The 19,247-nt window shown below is 55.2% G+C and overlaps 1 protein-coding gene across 2 annotated transcripts; it reads right to left on the bottom strand.

Moving 5' to 3' along the window:
- Window positions 1-18,966, bottom strand: SLC43A3 (solute carrier family 43 member 3). Of its 2 annotated transcripts, XM_086338732.1 has the most exons (13): window positions 18,831-18,966; window positions 17,797-18,176; window positions 17,198-17,327; window positions 14,682-14,728; window positions 11,548-11,624; window positions 11,234-11,326; window positions 10,424-10,563; window positions 8,865-8,962; window positions 7,662-7,829; window positions 7,322-7,441; window positions 2,505-2,691; window positions 1,459-1,582; window positions 1-975 (listed from the first exon to the last, which is right to left on the bottom strand). In XM_086338732.1, the coding sequence occupies exons 2-13, from the start codon at window positions 17,978-17,980 to the stop codon at window positions 874-876; spliced, it is 1,470 nt and encodes a 489-aa protein (XP_086194858.1). In that variant the 5' UTR covers window positions 17,981-18,176; window positions 18,831-18,966; the 3' UTR covers window positions 1-873. The 2 variants fall into 2 exon arrangements, with proteins under 2 accessions (XP_086194858.1, XP_086194859.1); XM_086338733.1 differs by lacking the exons at window positions 1-975; window positions 1,459-1,582; window positions 2,505-2,691 and adding an exon at window positions 4,297-5,887.
- Between the last annotated feature and the right edge of the window lie 281 nt (window positions 18,967-19,247).

A 19,247-nucleotide genomic window follows, 5' to 3' on the forward strand; every position in this document is an offset into this window, starting at 1 on the left:
TTGTCTTAGACAGAAAAGCTTTATTTCTTCTAATGAAATGATTTAGGACATAACTCAATGTTATAAAAACCAATCATCTCCCTTCTTGAAGAAAACCTCCCTGAAAGGCTTCATCAGAGACCTCTGGGTCCAGCAAGCCAGGTGGTTCTCACGGCTCTGAGGGTGGGCAGGCTGACACTGTTCTGAAAAACTTCTACTGGCCCAAAACTTTGTTCGGGTTATCTCTGCCCCCTCCTCCCGCCCCCCATAACATCTTACGAAAAACTCAAATGAACTTTTGGGCCAATCCAGTGGAACATGAATGCTGGAGGGAAGGCCGACTCCAAACCCCCTCTCCTTTCACAAATGGGAAACCGGCGCTCCGAGGGGAGAAGGGTCTGCTCAAGGCCACTCGGCATCAACAGCAGACCTGAGACCCCCACCCCAACCCACCTGCCTCTCTTTCCCCCCGGGCTCATCCTCTGGGCCGCTGGGGGCAAGCTGGGTGCCACTGCTGAACGCTGAGTAGCGGGACAGCCTCAGCCTTCACCGGGAAGTGTATACGGTGCACAGCGTCCAGGCGGGCTCAGGCTTCAGGGACAGAGACCCGGAGGAGCAGGAGACACAGTTCACCATCCCATCACCCGCCTCGGGCCAAGCATTCGCCAGGGCCAGCTGTTCCTGCCTCTGACACGGAAAGCCTTTCTGTGCCTTTGCTCCCATTTTGCGGATAAGCAGTCTTGGCAGGCAGGTGAAAACGGCTTTTTGTCTTACGGAAAGAAAAATGGTTACTTAATATAAGCAGCCTGGGTGGCCAAGTCTTCCTGGATGTGGGGTTCTCCGAGGGGGAGGAAGATGACACATCCTCGGGGCAGCAAAGAGGGGGCTTCTGATCTAGGCGACCTCACGGGGGCTTTCCTTCCGCTGGCACTCCCGGTTCACCAGGAAGGGGTGGATGAATGTCAGGAGAGTCAGTAGCACCAGCATTAAGTTCACCTGGAGGGTGAGGGGCAGTGAGGCCAAGTCCACCACCATGCAGGGACCAGAATCCCGCCTGCAGGGTGAGGGGGCAGTGAGGCCAAGTCCACCATCATGCAGGGACCAGAATCCCGCCGGGTTTCTCCTCTGCATCCCACTCAGACCTGACAGTGCCCTATGGGATGGATTCCGGGTGACTTTTCGTTCCACCCGCCTAAGGGCAGGGCAAGGAGGAAAGCTGTGCCCATTCCACAGGTGGAGAAACTGAGGTCTGCAGAGTCCCCGATGACCTGGGAGGCCATCCACGTTAACCCTTTGGCTTCGGGGATCCCCGGCACACGATAGGTTCTCCCACGGACTCCCGTTGGAAAAGCAAGACCCAGGACGTAGCCATGTGCAGAAACGTTGCCGCGAGAACCACACCCAGGCCACCCCGGCCAGGCTTGGAGACTGACAAAGTCGCCCCGATCTAAGGCCAGGGTCCCCGCCCCCAGTACTCACGTATAACGGGTCATTCTGGAGGGTGCCTTTGATGAGGGTGAAGAGGGGAAACTGCAGCAAAGACACGACGGCCGACAGGGCCATCACGAGTCCAAACAGCTTCCCGAAGTGCTCCGAGGGGAACCTGCACGGGGGCGGGCAAAGGAGGTTCCAGCGGCTCTGGGGACCCTCGCTCCATGGAAGGGCCTGGCTCTGGTGGGTCTTGGTCAGCCCCCTGCTCCCATTCCCCTAGTCTCAGCCAGCCAGCACTTACTCACACCCACAGGGCCCCCCCTTCACCTCTGCTGGGGCACAGAGATGGCCCCGCGCTCGACCCGGGGAAAACAGCAGGGCCCCAGACGCAGGCTGGGCCCCAGGAGGTCTCAGGAAAAAGACACAGATACATCCACCATATACCAAATGATGCATGCCCCAGCAGAAGCAGCGAGAATAATGACTTCCCTGCTGGTCTACTGGGTTAAGACGCTGCACTTCCCAGGGAAGGGGTGTGGGTTCGATCCCTGGTCAGGGAACTAAGATCTCACAAGCAGTGCGGCAGGGCCAAGAAAATATCCCCCTCACCCAAAAAAAAGAAGAAAGAAGCAGAGTGCCACAAGGAAGGAAAAGGCTTTCTTTCTGCTCTTCCTTGGGAGGGCTACAGCAGAAGTGGGCGTGGGAGGGCGAACAGGAGCTCGCCAGGCAGATCACAGAGGCAGCGGGGAGCAGACATGGAGGGCGTTCGTGGGTGTGAAGGCTCTGCCCCTCCCACAGCCTCCAGGGCGCCTCCCCCGGCATCTGGGTCTCCTCCCCGGACTTCTCCGCTCCCAGCACATGGATGTGAAGGCCCTGCCCCTCCCACAGCCTCCAGGGCGCCTCCCCCGGCACCTGGGTCTCCTCCCCGGACTTCTCCGCCCCCAGCACACGGATGTGAAGGCCCTGCCCCTCCCACAGCCTCCAGGGCGCCTCCCCCGGCACCTGGGTCTCCTCCCCGGACTTCTCCGCCCCCAGCACACCCCACTCAGTCCCGGGGAATCCCCCATCAGGGAGCGCACATCAAGCCCACGTACGCGAGCGTGAGGAAGGCCGCGTTGCACCCGTACAGGAAGGAGCGGCTGACCACTTGCAGGATGAAGGTGGCGTATTGCAGGGGCAGCACCGGTATGGAGGCGCAGACGGCAAAGCCCAGGCTCAGCAGGGACGTCAGGGTCAGCGAAGGCACCACCGAGCGCAGGGCAGCGGCCTTGGCCACGGCCCCTGTACCGAAAGGGAGACAGGAGGCTGACGGGACGCCCAGGGGGCGGGGGGCCACGCTGACCCCTTCTCTCCATACACCCCATCTCCAGTTCATCAGTACACGCGGATAACTCACTTCCTAAACATTTGGAGAAGACTCTTGAGAGTCCCTTAAACTGCAAAGAGATCCAACCAGTCCATCCTAAAGGAAATCAGTCCTGACTATTCATTGGAAGGACTGATGCTGAAGCTGGAACTCCAATACTTTGGCCACCTGATGAGAAGAACTGACTCACTGGAAAAGACCCTGATGCTGGGGAAGATTGAAGGCAGGAGAAGGGGACGACAGAGGATGAGATGGTTGGATGGCATCAGTGACTCAGTGGACATGAATTTGGGTAGACTCCGGGAGTTGGTGATGGACAGGGAGGCCTGGCGTGCTGCGATTCATGGGGTCACAAAGAGTTGGACACGACTGAGCGACTGAACTAAACTGAACCAAAACACCATTCAAACATGTACCCATGCCTCCATCTCCAGCGACTCATCTTAATCACAGGCCAGCGTCAGCCACTCATAGATGATCACAGCCTACAGCCAGATACTCCGGGGCAGGACCACGGGTTCCAGCAAAAGACCGGAGGTGTCCAAACCGGCAGCAGGAGGCGAGTGACTGTGGCAGACGGTAACAGAACGAGGCAGCAGACAAAGGCAGAGGGCTTCCTGGGGGCTCAGGGGGAAAGAAGCTGCCTGCCAACGCAAGAGACGCAGGTTCGATTCCTGGGTCGGGAAGATCCCCTGGAGAAGGAAATGGCAACACACTCTAGTGCTCTTGCCTGGGAAACCCCATGGACAGAGCCTGGCGGGCTGCAGTCCACGGGGTCACAAAGAACCGGACACGACTGAGCGACTAAACAACAACAGTCACGGAAGGATGGAGTCCTGCCGAGGGGCGGTCCCAGGACCGAGCCACACAAAGCAGGCTGCGGGCAGAAGCCTGCAGGCTGCCACCTTTTACCTAAGAAAGGGAAGCTGTTTATGCAAACGAGTCTGTCTTTAAGGGGGAAAAAAAAGCAATTACCAAACAAGGGCAGGAAGGGAGGCCAGGGGACCGAGGAGGAAACAAATGCGGTGGGCTGGTTCCTGTTTCCCAGTTGTGGCTTCGGAATAATGTCAACGTTTGATACAAAAATGTCCTTAAAAATTAAATCAGAGTAATAGGAAGAAAACAAGCAAGGCCATTCCCCCCCAAAAAGAAAAAAAAAGAAATCCAACGAGATGAAACCAACGAATGCAACTTTTTGTATCCAGTTGCTGACTCTTAAAATACCATAATTTTGACGGACAGATCCTAGGGGACGTACCTTCAGAATGAGAATGAGGGAAAGGAAGGCGCACCAACAGTCGGCACCGGCACTGTTATCAGTAACAGTACTGACCTTGCTAAACCAGCAGTCATGCGTAAAATATATTTTTAAAAAACTATGTATAGAATATATATATGTGTGTGTGTATATACAGTACACAGTATGTATATTTAGTATAATGTATAGTATTTTAGGAACCATGATTTTCAGAAGAAAAGAGACACAAATGCAAAAATCAAGTAAAATTTGAACTAAAACATCAGTATTAGATATTCATGATTTATTTTCTTTTCATCCAAAAAATTATCTATATTTTACCTCTGAGGACTAAAAGCCATGAGAGCCCAGGAGAATTAGAAACCCCAGCATCCAGACTGCCATCGTTAAACACCACTTCTCATTCAAAGGGACCCAGGACTATTTGAAGGCATGGGTGGTTTCGGGTCTGGGCCAGGAAACATACCCAGTGAAAGGGACCCGAGCACTCTCCAAAAGTAACTTTCTGTAAAGGACACAGATGCTTGACTGGTCACGCTCCCAGGGGTCAAGGGTGAGGGAGTCTGAACCTCAAGAAGGATCGTCACAGAGACGGACTGAAACACGTCAGATATACTGAAAATAAGATTTCAAAAGAGAAACTGTGAGTGGTTACCCCTGGAAGTTGCTTGGATACCAACTCACTTTTCTGAAACTAGTAAAGAGGAGGAAAAAGTGTCCACTGCACATTCATGTCTGACTCTTTTGCGACCCGGTGGACTAGCCCGCCAGGCTCCTCCGTCCATGAGACTCTCCAGGCAAGACTGCTGGAGTGGGCTGCCATGCCCTTTCTCCAGGGGATCTTCCCAACCCAGGGATCGAATCTGGGTCTCCAACACCGCAGGCAGATTCTTCACCATGTGAGCCACCAGACAGGCTCAAACAGAGGAAAAAATACGCATTTATTTCCGGGTAAACAAAACAGTTAATAAAGTTTGTCGTTCTAGGGAAAGTTTTAGCTATGAAAAGCAGAAGGAAAAGATAGTCATAGAAATTCTCTGTTTTGCAACCCTAATAAAATAACGGGTCTAGGCATCAAGCATCAGTAGCGGCAAGGCCTGCAGCTGATGAGAACCTTTCACAACGGGTGGATCAGACTGACAATGTCTGAGTGCACGGATCAATCCTAACATCATAAGAACAAGGCAACGGGTACCCAGGGTCTGCAGATGAGACCTCGGAGGAAGCCCACGGCTACACCTCTCAAGTTATTCTTGCCAAAAGATACTAAACTGAGTCTCCGATCTGCCTGTTTACAGACAGAGCCCAGTCAAAAGAACGTTTAAAAATGACACGAAAAGGATGCCAAATGCAAAATGTGGGAAACCTGACCGGACAAGTAACCCAGTCCCGTCAGTAAGTGAACGAAGCGGAAAAAGGGGGCGGGGGATAGAGACTTACTACACTGTGGCCCTGTATGGATCCGAATGTGAACAAACAAACCGCTGACAGAAAGACTCAGATGACACCGTTCGCGAAATCCGAACTGGACCACATGAATGAACAGATGACACTGAGAAATCATCGGAGGCTGTCTCAGGCGTCATAACGATATTCCTCCCGGTGATGCTTCACTTAAACAGAAGAGGCCTTACTTGTTGGCACTACATACTGAAGTGTTTACAAATAAAATGATCTGACGTCTGAGGTTTGCTTTAGAAGTGGCTCAGAGAAGCGGGGCGGGGGAGATGAAACTCCAGGGGTACCGGCAGTCCCTGGGGTCCAGCGGTTAGGACTCAGTGCGCTCACTGCCGTGGCCAGGGTCCAACCCCCTGGTTGGGGAACCTAGATCCCACAGGCCGTGCGGCTTGAGGCTGAAACAACAAAACGAGCAGGCTGCCCTGTCCATCTGTTCTCGTCCCAGGATCAGGCCCCAGCTCCCTGGCGGGACGCCGCCTGCCCTTTCTCTCCTCTCCCCAGCCCCCGCCCCAACACGCCCTGTGCCTGAACCACCTGCTGGGGCTCCTCAGCTTCCTCAAGGTTTCATTCTTTCACCACCATGAACAATGACCCCGCTGCACCCCTGGGCCACATCCCAGGCCCTCGCCTTCATCTTGCCACTTCTTACTCTCCCTTTAGGAGCTCAGAGGCCGCTTCCTCCAGGAAGACACAGCGTAGGTGCCCTGCTTTGTGTGGCCACAGCTCCCTGCAGGTTTATTTCAGGGGCCACAAAGCTTGACTACTTGCATTTCTCTACTCTCTAGACTAGAACAGCGTGAGAACAAGGACGTAACTGTCAGGTCTGTTATCGAAATCTGGAACTATGGTTGGCACGTAACTGGCACTCAGTGACTAGTGGGTGTATGGAGAGACGGATGATGGATGGATGGTGGATGGATGGATGGATGCATGATGAATGGACAAAAGGACAGATGATGCATGGAAGGATGGATGATGGAAGGATGAATGAGTGAAGGATGGATGAATGATGGGTGAATGAGTGATGAGTGGATAAAAGGACAGATGATGTATGGATGTATGGATGAGTGATGGATGGATGGGTGATGGATGGATAAAAGGACAGATGATGGATGATGGGTGAATGATGGAAGGATGGATGGGTGATGGATGGATGAGTAAAAGATGCATGAGTGATGGACTAATGAGTGATAAGTGGATAAAAGGAGAGATGATGGATGATGGGAGAATGATGGATGGATGAATGAGTGATGGATGAATGGGTGATGGATGGATAAAAGGACAGATGATGGATGATGGGTGAATGATGGAAGGATGGATGAGTGATGCATGGATGAGTGATGGATGGATGGGTGATGGATGGATGGGTGATAAGTGGATAAAAGGACAGATGATGTTTGGATGGATAGATGATGGAAGGATGGATGGGTGATGGATGGATGAGTAAAGGATGCATGAGTGATGGACTAATGAGTGATAAGTGGATAAAAGGAGAGATGATGGATGATGGGAGAATGATGGATGGATGAATGAGTGATGGATGAATGGGTGATGGATGGATAAAAGGACAGATGATGGATGATGTATAGATGAATGATGGATGGGTGAATGAGTGATGGATGGATGGGTGATGGATGGACGGGTGATGGGTGGATAAAAGGACAGATGATGGATGATGTATAGATGAATGATGGATGGGTGAATGAGTCATGGAAGGATGAGTGAACAGATGCAAGTAGAAAAGGATTTAAGAAAAAGACGATGGGCGTGGATGTAAACAAAAGCCTCCCGCACGCTGGCTCCCTGACCCTCTGGAGCGCAGGGCTCACCTGTCCTTTTCGCTTCCTCCTGGTACTTGTGTTTGAGCCGGTCCATGAGCAGGCCGTTCCAGGGCGCACACAGCACTCCGAAGAACTGAGTCACGGCAAAGGCGTTTGTGTAGGTGCTGACTGCAGAGGGCAGAGAGGGGTGGACGGCAAGAGCTCTTTAGGACTGCCTTCCAGAGGAGGCCACCCACCCGCCCCTGCCCGGCCTGACCCTCCAGCCCACACCCTGGGCTCAGACCTCCCTCGGAGCACAGAGCCCTGCTGAGCTCAGCGCCCCACCACGTGAGGTGCCAAGTCCCCAGAGGCGATGCACAGAGGGGCTGCCTCCCAGCCCCCCACCTACCTAGTGCACTGTCCCTGCTGGCCAAGTTGTTGAGCAGGGAGTTGAGGGTGCCGATGAAGAGGTAGTGCCACAGCTGTATCACGGACAGCCACACCACGTGCCAGGCAAAGCGCCGGGAGAAGGTGTGGCTCCAGAAGGAGCCGGGTGCCTGCTGCTGTCCCGGGGTCTCTGATGAGGGGGAAGAAAATTCGGGTAAGAGCTACTATTGAATTGGGGGGGGGGAATGGGTGCACAGGTCTTACCGGGAGAGCCCGAGCTCTGAGCTCACCCGTTCTTCCCCCCTGGACTCTCCGAGGGCAACACCCCCGCCTCCACGCAACATCCCAGCCCCACCACCGCGGGGGCACAGCTCTCCCATGCTCTGCTGTCCACTATCTGACCCTTCACACTGGGATGCTTCTCGCACTACCAACCTTCCCGATCGTTCTCAGGCAGGATGAGGAAAAGACAGGCAAGGAGAGGAGCAAGTCAGAGGCAATGTGCGGGATGGCGGGGACAGCGAGGATTTCAGCGGCTCCGCACCCCCCACTCCTCTTTCAGCACCAGCCTCCAAGTCTCCCACGGAAACCTTCCCCGCCCTGATCTTCACGGTCCGGGTGAGCCCGTGGACTGAGTGCTCTGCGCCTCACCCCAGGCTGCCCAATGGGACCGTTCTTCTCGAGGGGCAGAGTGGTGAGGATTTGACCCTGGGGTCCCCAGGGGTATCCTGCTTCGGCTCCTCCTGGATGCGGCCTGGCAAGTGCACTCCTCCCTTCATTCGGTGAACTTCCCAGGGTCTTATTCTTGTTTCTACCTCAGCCGACAGAGCTCTGGGACATTTGTAACCCAGGACCCAAAACAGACAGAAAGGCGAGGCAAGATGGAGACGGAGCAGTGAGAGAGGGCTGACCCACGGGACCTGCAGATACTGGACAGATAAGGCACGCTTAGGAGCGGGCGGGCAAGGGAAGGCGAAGGGTGGAGACTGAGCTCTGGGGAGCAGGGCTACGGCGTGCTGGGGACGGAAAGGAGAGATCAAAGGAAACCGGTTGCCCTCTTGGACCCTCGGTAGGCTGAGGGAGTCGGAAAGATCCTACAGGTCTCTTCGCCACCTGACCTTCTCTGGCCCTGAGTCCCTGGCAAAGCTCTGGAGGTGACGAACCACGCTGGCCGCAGGGGAAGGCCAGGTTCTTGGGGGAAAATGGGTTAACCAGCAGGCTTCACCTTTCTTCAGGGAAAGGAACTCCTTTGACTGCAGCTCCAGCTTTTCGGACTCAGCTACCTTCTTGTCTTCCTCTGGGGGGCTGTCCCTGGAGCAGAGACTGTAGAAACAGAAGCTCTATCAGCCCAAGCCAAGGACTGGGAGCTGAGCCTGACACGCCTGCGGGATGCAGGGAAAGGAAATGGCCCCTGGCACTGCACACTGGGATCACCTTTTCACAGCCCCAGCACTGGCGTCCAGGCCCAGACCAGCGGAGCCAGAAGGTCTGGGCGTGGAAGGCAGGCTCCCGTTATCTTTTTTAGAAACATCTCCAGTTAATCCCAGCAATTCTAATCTGCAGCCACATACGGGAGCAACCGAAGGATGGGAAGCGTAGAACAGACGTGGGTTCCAATCCCAGTCCTGCCTCTTCCTGGCTGTGGCAACGTGGCTCAGACCTAACTCTTCCGAGCCTCACTGTTCTGATCTGGAAGATGGAGATACAGATACGCAGCCGAGTACTACCATGAAATGAAACCAGAGCACATGCCAGGCTGCCAGAGAGTAATCGACCCGCCAGGAAATGTCCCTGGCGCCACTGCTCGTACTGAGCAGATGCAGAGATGGTCCCGTTTCTTCATCTGCTTTCTTCTCTATGCTTTGCAAAGGAATTTGGCAGCTCTGTTTCCCCAAACCCTAAATCTGGGCTGGCCTCGTGAGCGGCTTCAACCAGGACGACCCATCAAAAGTGACGCACCGGGCCTCCCTGGGGGCTCAGCGGTGGAGAATCCGCCTGACGATGCAGGAGCCACGGGTTCAACCCCTGATCCGGGAGGATCCATGTGCCGTGGAGCAACTAAGCCCGTGTGCCACGACTATGGAGCCCGGGAGCCACAGCTCTGAGCCCTCGGGTGGCAGTTTCTGAAGCCTGTGTGCCCGAGACTTTGTGCCCCGCAACGACAGAAGCCACAGCAGTGAGAAGCCCGCTCTCCACGACCAGAGAAGAGCCCATGCAGCAACAAAGACCCAGCACGGCCAAAAACAAACAATAATACATAAATTTATTAAAAATAAATAAGTGGTGTGCCAATCCAGCCTTAAACCTGAAGAAAACTTGCGTGTTGCTGCATGCTCTTGGAACCCTGAAACCAAGAAGTGAAGAAGCACCAGCCAGCCTGCTGGAGAATGCAAGCCACGTGACCCAGATATCCTCGCCACCCCAGACAAGCAGACAAATCCCCTGTGAGTAAGGCCATTAGGCCAGCCGGCCCCCGGCTAGCCCTCCAGACGATCGCAGGCATGAGAAGTCTGTCAAGAGCATCTAAGTAGCACCCCCTGATCAGTAGAACTAGCCAGCTACCACTAGACTTAGGAAGATAATAAATGCCTAAGGTTTTAAGCCCTTAAGTTTTGGGATCGTTCATTATGCAGCAGTAGCTAACTGATACATCCTTGGTCGAGTCCTCCTCTCCAGAGACAGGTTTCCTCTGCCCTACTGTAACCACATCCGTCCCAAACCCTCTTCCCACTCCAGGTCAGAGGAGGGACTCTGGCCACACCGTCCCCAGCTCACAGTCCTTACCCGTAGCGGTAGTTGGCGGGCAGCGGGTAGGGGATGTGCCCCCGGGGCATCAGGAGGAGAGTGCGCCCGACATGCCAGGCACTGCAGACAGAGATGAAGAGGAAGGAGGCCTTGATGGTGACGCCCTGTTCATAAAGGAGCTGCAGAAACAAGAGGGGAAAGGTCAGCGTAACAGTCACGTTCACACCAGCATTACTCACGACATCCGAAAGGTGGGCGCAAACAAACGTCCCTTCATGGATGAACATTTAACAACTGTGGCACGCGCGACGGAACAGGCGTCAATCTTAACAGGAAGGGAACTCTGACACCTGCTAAAACAAACTGTGAACTTTGAGGACATGATGCTACATGAAATAATACAGTCACAGAAAGAAAAAAAGTAGGATGTGATTCTACTTCAGAGGTACCTGCAATAGCCAAAATCACAGAAATAGAAATTATAACAGTGGTGGTCAGGGTCCAGCGGGAGGTGGATGGGGCGTGGGGAGTTATTGCTTGATGGACAGTTTGAGCTTCACAGGGTTGAGAAGCGTCCCAGAGATGGGTGCTGGTGGTGGTCGTACAACAGCATGAATGAACTCAATGCTACTGAACTCACACTTAAACACGGTGGAGGTGCCAAGGTTTATCTTGTCATAAACTGCATTGTACAAGAAGTCCAGGTAAGAATCCGGGGCGAAACTTACTTCTAAGAATACGTCTTGGTCCAGGCTCTTGCCTTCTACGCTAGAAGCTGATTATGGATGTCTGGGGCCCACCCCAAGGCCCAACCAGCGGCAGGGGACACAGGCAATTGCCACCCTCTACCTTGATGATGAGAAAGACTGCCGAGGAGGAGTCAAATGCTCCGTTGTACATGGTGATGATGGTCGAGCGGTGTTTGCCAAACAGGTTCCCGATCTGGAGAACACAGGACCAGCCCGAGTCACTCACTCGCCCATGAAACACTTCCCATGCACCCAGCAAGCGTCAGGCCCTCATACACAGACCCCCCTCCACCCCAGGAGCTGCCACTCCGGCTGGGGCCCACGCCATCAGAGGCCACCAAAGCAGCAGGGCTTGCGCCTCCCCCGCCCACCCCAAGGTCCTGCCAGGTGCCCTCGGCCAGGGCGGGCTCACACCTGCAGGTTGGTGATCAGGAACTGGATGCCCCCCACGGCGAGCATGGGCATGGCCAGGAAGAGCAGCACAGCTGAGTCTGCAAGCATCCGAGACAGAGGCGGGGTGATGCCACCCAGCAACCCAAACACGGAGCCCCGCACTCTGGGGCTCCCCTCTGCTCCCCACAAGCCTGCGCTCAGGGCCCCGATTCTGGGCAGCCCTTCCAGCACCCTCCAAGTGTCTCAGGGGACTGTCAAGGCTCCCTCACATGCTCCTGCAAAGGGACCCTCCTCCCCGTCAAAGATGACCCTTGGTCGTCGGCAGGCTGAATGTCTACCGAGAGAGGCAGGACTCGACCCACTGCCCACTTCCTTCACTAAATCGCGCACAATCCTTTTCATCTTGACACTGCAGGGGAGAGGAGCCTGGACTGAGCCCACACACCCAGCCTCTAACTCAGTGCACTGAGCTGGACTCTGAAGTGCGACTCAGTCATCTCATCTGATAGATGGGAACAGTCCCTGCTCTTCTGCCTTCCTAGGGCGCTGTGGGATCTGAGAGAGAAAATGCCCGGAAACTGCATTTCCTCTGTTCATTAGACTTCGAGCACTTCTTCTGTGGTGGGTGTTTGCCTGGCGTTAGAAATGTAGGATGAATAAAAAGAATTTCTTGCCCTTGAGAAGACTGACATGCAAAAAAAAAAATCACTCCAGTGGCTCTGGCAGCTGTTGGGCAAGAAGAGCAGGGCTGAGGAAGAACAGCACCAGAGGCTGGGGCTGGTGCAGCCGCTCAGTCGCGTCCGACGCTGTGCAGCCCCACAGACTGCACCCCGCCAGGCTCCTCTGCCCACGGGCTTTCCCAGGCAAGCACCCTGCAGCGGGCTGCCCCTTCCTCCTCCAGGGCATCTTCCTGACTCAGGGATCGAACCCATGTCTCCTGCACTGCCAGTGCCGTTTCAGGTCACTGCCTTCTGTCCACCTTCATGATCTGGGCCATAGGCCGTGCCTCTCTTATTTGCTAAAAAAAAAAATTTTTTAATGTGACTCACTATCCAAAAGGAATCTATTATTTTTGAAGGAAACTTTATACGTGGAGTTGCCTGGTGGCCTTGTGGTTAGGATGCCAACTTTCATTGCCATGGCCAGGGTTCGATCCCTGGGTGGGGGACTGAGATCCCACAGTGAAATATCGAGGGGGCCAAAAAAAGGGAATCTTTACATTACGAGTGTCAATGAAAACTAACTGGCGTTGCTTGTTGTGAATGCGTGTGTGTTGGTCACTCAGTCGTGTCCAACTCTTTGCGACCCTATGGACTGTAGCCCGCCAGGCTCTTCTATCCATGGGATTCTCCAGGCTAGAGTACTGGAGTGGGTTGCCATTCCTTCTCCAGGGGATCTTCCCAACCCAGGGATCGAACCCAGGTCTCCTGCATTACTGGCATATGCTTTACAGTCTGAGCTACTAGGGAAGCCCTAACTATAAAAATAAGTACAATGAAAGCAGTGTTAATAAATTGTAACTGAATGCAGTTGCACTTAGAATGTTCAAGGCCTGATTTCTGCTCTTGCCAGTGTTAAAATTACCCCAGCCCTATGTGATTTCCTGAGTGAAATCAGAGGCCTGAATGAGAAATAAAAACAGCGTAACATTTCCACCAAGTGATTCAACCTTAACATAGCATACGTGTGCTTCCCAATAATATTCTCCAAAGTAACTATTATTCTAGTAACTACTGTTCCCTACCTGGAGACACACGGTGAACTTGCTCATTTTAGAGCATTCACACTCCTTACCATTCAATTTCTGTCTCTGGAAAAGGTGCCTCCCCAAACACCCTGAAGGTTGGCTGAGGTTCCTTTCAAAAACAGCATTACTGTGGTCTCAACACTTTTTCCAAAATCAAAAAGCCCCATTTTCTGGGGGAAGGGCAAATTGTGGCTCCAGTGATTCACAGATGGGAGTCAAAACGTAGCCAGCCATTACCTCCACACTCAGCCACTTGAAAGTCACGTTCAGACTTTTAGGGACAAAGCCGTGCTGATGAGCAGAGTGGGTTTTAAATAACTGGCTGAGGTGCCAGGCTACCTCCTGAGGTCTGTTCAGACAGAAACCTCAGTTGGCCTGTGTTCACTGAACACCGATGCAGACCACCAGCGTCGGGCGGCCGCCACTCACAGCAGAGCAAGGTGCTCTTGCCTCCTAAGCCCCAAAACTGAGCCCCAAGACCTGACTCCGGGGAGAAGACCGAAAGGCATCTGCTGGCCTCTATAATGAGAAGCTGCTAGCAAAGAGCACAGCCAGGGTCCCAGCCCCACTCCCCACTAACTTGCTCTGGGGCCTTTTCTAAGTCTTTGCAAGGGGCTTTCTGACCTCAGTTTTCTCCTCTACACATTCCCCACTTTATTCCCCATGAAGAAAGCTGGGAATAAACCAGATTGGGCATTGAATGGTGGCTCAGATGGGAAAGAATCTGCCTGCAATGCGAAAGACCTGGCTTCAATCCCTGTGTTGGGGAGATCCCCTGGAGGAAGGGAAAGGCTACCCACTCCAGTGTTCTTGCCTGAGAATCCCACGGAGAGAGGAGCCTGGTGGGTTACAGTCCATGGGGTCACAGAGATTCGGACACAACTGAGCGACTAAGCACATCACAGCACGCAGACCAGTAAAATTTGAAGAGGAAAATTTTTTGACTACCATAGAGTTGTCGGTTTGCACCCTGCTAAGTCAGGATATTTTCAACAACTACCATTTATATTATCGTTTCTTTTCTTTCCTCTTTCTTTGGCCGTGCTGCACAGCTTGTGAAATCTTAGTCCTCTAACCGAGGATCACGAATACAAGCAGAAGTGCACACCGGACTGCCAGGGAATTCCCTATTATTTCATTTTTTAAAAAGAGAGGACATTTTAAGACATAACAAAAGGATGCAATCTTTTGAATCAGTTCTTCCTCTCTGAAGCAATTTCTCCCCTGTCCTTATTATTCACACTTCTCACTAAGCTGTTTTTAAAGACCAGCAATAGAGCCCTCAAGGGCCCTTTCCAGCTCGGAGTCTGTGGATCTGAGTAGCTGTGGGGCCGGTGTCTCCATGACCCTTCTGCCCCTGCCCCATGCACCAGGTGCCCGAGGTCATGTCCCTCCTGACAGCACTCACCTGCAGAGGTGAAGGCTATGGTGAGCGTGGCGCTGGTGTAGAGAAATCTGGAACACAGAAGGGGAGACGGAGAACATCGTCACGAAGAGAGAAACCCGGGGACTCCCCTTGCGACCTGGTGACCAGGACACGGAGCTCCCAATGCAGGGGCCCAGGTTCAACTCCTGGTCAGGGAACGAGACCCCACGCACCGCAACTCAGGCCCAAGGCATCCAAACAAACGTTTCTTTAAAAAGAGAGAAGCGTGGCGGGGCAAGGGTGTGTGGAGCCAGGTCCTCCAACCCAGAAGTCCCAAGAGGCCAAGCCCTTAAAGAAAGACATCTGGGCCTGGTCTACAAAACCTTGAGTTCAAACGGCTCTTGCTGTGTGACCTTGGGCAAGGTACTACTCTCTCTTAGAAGCTTGTTTCTGTAAAGGAAATGACTGGACTGATCCAGACCCCAGGCTTAAAGTTCTAGGATGCTATGATTTCACGACCAAGATCCCAAGGTTACTGAGATCTCTTAGAAGTCTGGGCATCTTGTAAGGCAGGGGGTAATAAAAACAGGGCTTAAGTGTGATATTCTGACTTATGACAAGAACTACATATTTGGTCCTTGTCCCCAGGCCTTGACACAGGGGTTCTAATAATTGTATAAGTTCCTGCAGAGAAGACACTACGAGCGTCTTTTGTTCTACTGTTCTGATGAAATAACTGTGGAGGGGTGGAAAAGCCACAATGAGACGCCTGGAATTTCCACCCCTGTGTCCACTTCTCTACAGAGAGGGGAGACGGCTGGAAGTGGACTCAATAATGGGTTGTGCCTATGTGAGGAAGCCTCCATAAAATCCCCTAAGTGTGGAGTTTGGAGAGCTCCCAGGTTGGCAAACACCTCCACGGACCAGGAGGCTGCTGCACCACAAGCCCACAGGGACGCAAAAGTTCTTGGGCTCGGAACCACCACCCACCTGGCCTTGTGTCTCTTCAAGTGCTGTTTATCTGTATCCTTTATCATGCCGTTTCAGAAACTGGTCAATGCATCTCCCTGCGTTCAGCGAGCCCTTTCGCAAAGAACTGAATCCAAGGAGGAGGTCAGGGGCATCTCAAGAGTTGTAGCTGACTGAGACAGACGTGGGGAACCTGGGGACCTACCATTGCAATTGGCATCTTAGGGGGGCAGGCGCGGTCTGGTGGGACCGAGCCCTTAACCTGTGGGGTCTGCTGTAGGGCCTCCAGAGAGAGTGTCAGGATTGAATTAAATTATAAGACCCCCAAGGGCTTCCCAGATTGCTCAGCGGATAAAGAATCCATGTGCAATGCAGGAGACAGAAGAGACGTGGGTTCGATCCCTGGCTTGGGAAGATCCCCTGGAGGAAGGCATGGCAACCGCTCCAGTATCCTTGTCTGGGAAATCCCATGGACGGAGGAGCCTGGCGGGCTCCAGTCCACGGGGGTCGCAGAGAGTCGGACACAACTGAGCACTTGGCACACACCTAAGACACCCAGCTGGTGCCAGAGAATGGCTTGCCACTTCACTTCTGACACATCTGGTGACCAGAAGTATCTCAGAAGTGACATGTTCTGTGTAAAAGTGGAGGAGCAAACACAGGTGGGAAGACTGGGTTTTGCTTCACATACTCAAGGCCAGAGAAGAGGGAAAGGGCAAAGGCAGGACAGGAAAGAGGAGGAGACAGGAGACTGGAGCCCAAGAACGACAGTGACGGTCACCCAAGGGCTCAGAGAGCCAAGGACCTGCTGCACCGTCCCGCCATGGCCTGGCCCAGCCGCCCTCCAGTCCCTCGAACAGCTGAACGCCCCGGACCTCCAGGGAGACACCGCGCTGGGTCCTAATCATGCCCACCAGGCCGCCGCTTATCACAGAAGCTGGCCAGCTCAGCGGCACCCCTGTGAGCCAGCGTGGCCCTCCTTCTCCTCGACTACTTGGCCTGGGCACCCCCACGGGAGGGAACTTCAAGTCCCCACCACCAAAGACACCCCGGGGCACCATCCTGCCTAACTTCTGGGAAGTGACAGGGTTGGGGGGAGGCCAGGAGGAGGGTGGCGAGGAGCCACTTGGGTGTGATGAAGACACGGGGTCCCCTGCACCAAGGCAGAGACAGTTCAGTTTTTCTCTGTGGCCACGCCACTCGGGATCTCGGTTCCCCGCCAAGGGATCAAACCTGCGCCCCTGCAGTGGGAGCTCCAGTCTCATGGGTGTCAGTGGCAACTCTAGGCTTTGCTGATTTCACAAGCCCTGCCGCAGGCCAGCACCCCCTACAGGAAGCAGGCCTGGCCTTCTGCCCAGTTCAGCACGACCAACAGCCCAGTGTCACATGCAACAGAGAAGCGGGGGAAAAAAGGGAAGAAGGGGCTAAGGGAACAGGGAAAGCCGAGACAGGGTGTCAACACCCAGGTGTGTTCCTAGCAGCACTGCTGGAGCAAAGGTGCCCAACTGCCTGGCCTGCGGCTTCCTGCAAACAACGCCTCTGCCCAAAGTCCCCTTGCCCAGCCCTGGCCCGGTGCCCCTGGGACCTACATGGCGATGAGGCGGGCCACGGTGGTCTTGAAACGGTCGAAGATGTAGCCCGTGGGGAAGGTCATGAAGTTGATCGTGAAGGAGGCCAGGGTGAAGATGAGTGAGAACCGCTCGTCCCGGGCCCTGCACTCTGGAGGAGAGACGGGCCCGTCTCAGGAGTCCAGGCAGACGGGCCACCCCCCACCCGTCCCAGCCTTCCTGGCGGGCCCTGCACTCTGGAGGAGAGATGGGCCCGTCTCAGGAGTCCAGGCAGACGGGCCACCCCCCACCCGTCCCAGCCTTCCTGGCAGGCAGGCACCCAGCCTGTTCCCAGTCCAGGGCAGCCTCCTCCATCTGGGACAGTCTGCCGAGGGGAAAGTTACCCCTTTCACAGCTAAGCCGTGATGGCCGCTAATCAGCCCTTGGGAGCGGGCACCTCCCTCCCCAGGCACCTCTTAGGTCCAGGTTGAGGGTGGGGGAGGCTGATGCCCCCTTTTTCTCACCATAGAAAGCCTGGCTTTGGGCGGGGGGCTGGGGGAGGGGGGGCGGGCCCGGAGTCCTGTCTAGCCCTTCTTCCCACCACCTGGGAACCAGATTCAGAGACGGTCCTGCTCCCTTACCATCCAGCCCGGTGGCATTGCCCAGCGACCCAGCATCCAGTTCACACAGCTCCTCAAAGTAATGCTGCTTTTTGAAGACAAACACCAGAGACGTCCAGCCAAAGAGGACACCCGCAAAGCCGAGGCACTCTAGGAGCCCTGTCACCAGCGTGGCCACTCGGAAGGGCAGGCTGCGGCCCTGCATGACGCCAGGGGAGCCGATGCCGCGATCCCACTGCTGGCCTCCGGGCTACCCAGGCCTGGCGTCCGAGCCCTTGGAGATATTCCTAGGGTCTGGTTGGCTCTCTGGTTTCTGGCTGTTTCAGGCTTCCTCGACAGTAATCCACAGGGCTTCTCTGGATCCTGTGAAGTCAGGCGGAGGCTGCTCGGTCCACGGGGTGCTGTGGGCAAGATAGGGCAGACCAGGGGTTCTTTGTGGGACAGAGCCCAACTGCTAGACACAGTTACAAACCTTCATCCCACAGCTGGCAACAGCTGGGGAAGCTGGAGCTGAGCCCCAGTTTCAGAGCCGCGGTCGCTAAGGAAGAAGCAGTTCTGGGCCAGGCACAGAGGCTGGGGGACCCCACAAGAGTCCTCCCTGAGCCTGCCAATAACTTGGTTAAGTGGGTCTTCCCAGTTCACTGACAGAAGCTCCGGGAATCTTGTCAGCTTCCCTAGGTCACGTGGGTTGATGAGTCACGCCGCCGGCAGGGCTAATGGAAAAAACATCCCCCCAAGCCCCCTACACCGCTCAAGATCCCCCGCGATCCAAATCTGGGACCCCCAAAACCTCCACCCCACCCCCCTGCGCCCCTCTTCCCATCACCATCCGCCGGAAAAGCACCCGGGACCCGCTCCCCGCCCCCACCTCGCTGCCCGCGACCCGTGGCCCCCGGCCCCCGGCCCCCGGCACAGGGTCAGCCGCCCTCTGGACAGGGGTTCCCAGTGGTTTGCGCAGCCCCGGAGCGCGCCGCCCCACCGGCCCCGCGCCCCCGGCCCGGCCCCGCGCCCCCGGCTCCAGCCCTGCGCCCCCGGCCCCCGGCCCCGCGCCCTACCGGCCAGCTCGCCGAGGTCCCCAGGCGTGCCGCCGCGCGCCCTCCAGGTTTGCATTCGCGCCGCCCCTCCCCGCCCCTCTCCAGCCCTCCGCGCGCGCCCGGAAGCCCGGGGCGGGGAGGCGGGCGGAGATGCCGCGGGCCCCGCGCTTTCCATCAGTTCTTTCTGCCTGGGCTTTAGCAATCTCGCGGCCTCTTTGATCACGCCCGGGGCCCTTCGCTTCCCGGCCTCTTCTGACCCCGGCGGCGTCTGTTTTCCTTTCTGATCCTCTTTCTCCCTCCCAGCTGCCGTGACCGACATAGTTTTAATGCTGTTGCGCACACGGTCAGCACCCCCCCCCCACCCCGCCCCACGGAAAAAGATCCCAAACTCACAGCACACAGAGGGCTTACCCGCAGACAGACAGACGGACACACACA

Source organism: Bos grunniens, chromosome 15 (genome assembly GCF_055505025.1).
Source record: "Bos grunniens cultivar Pamir isolate PY7600 chromosome 15, Bosgru_T2T1.0, whole genome shotgun sequence".
Taxonomy (NCBI): Eukaryota; Metazoa; Chordata; class Mammalia; order Artiodactyla; family Bovidae; genus Bos; species Bos grunniens.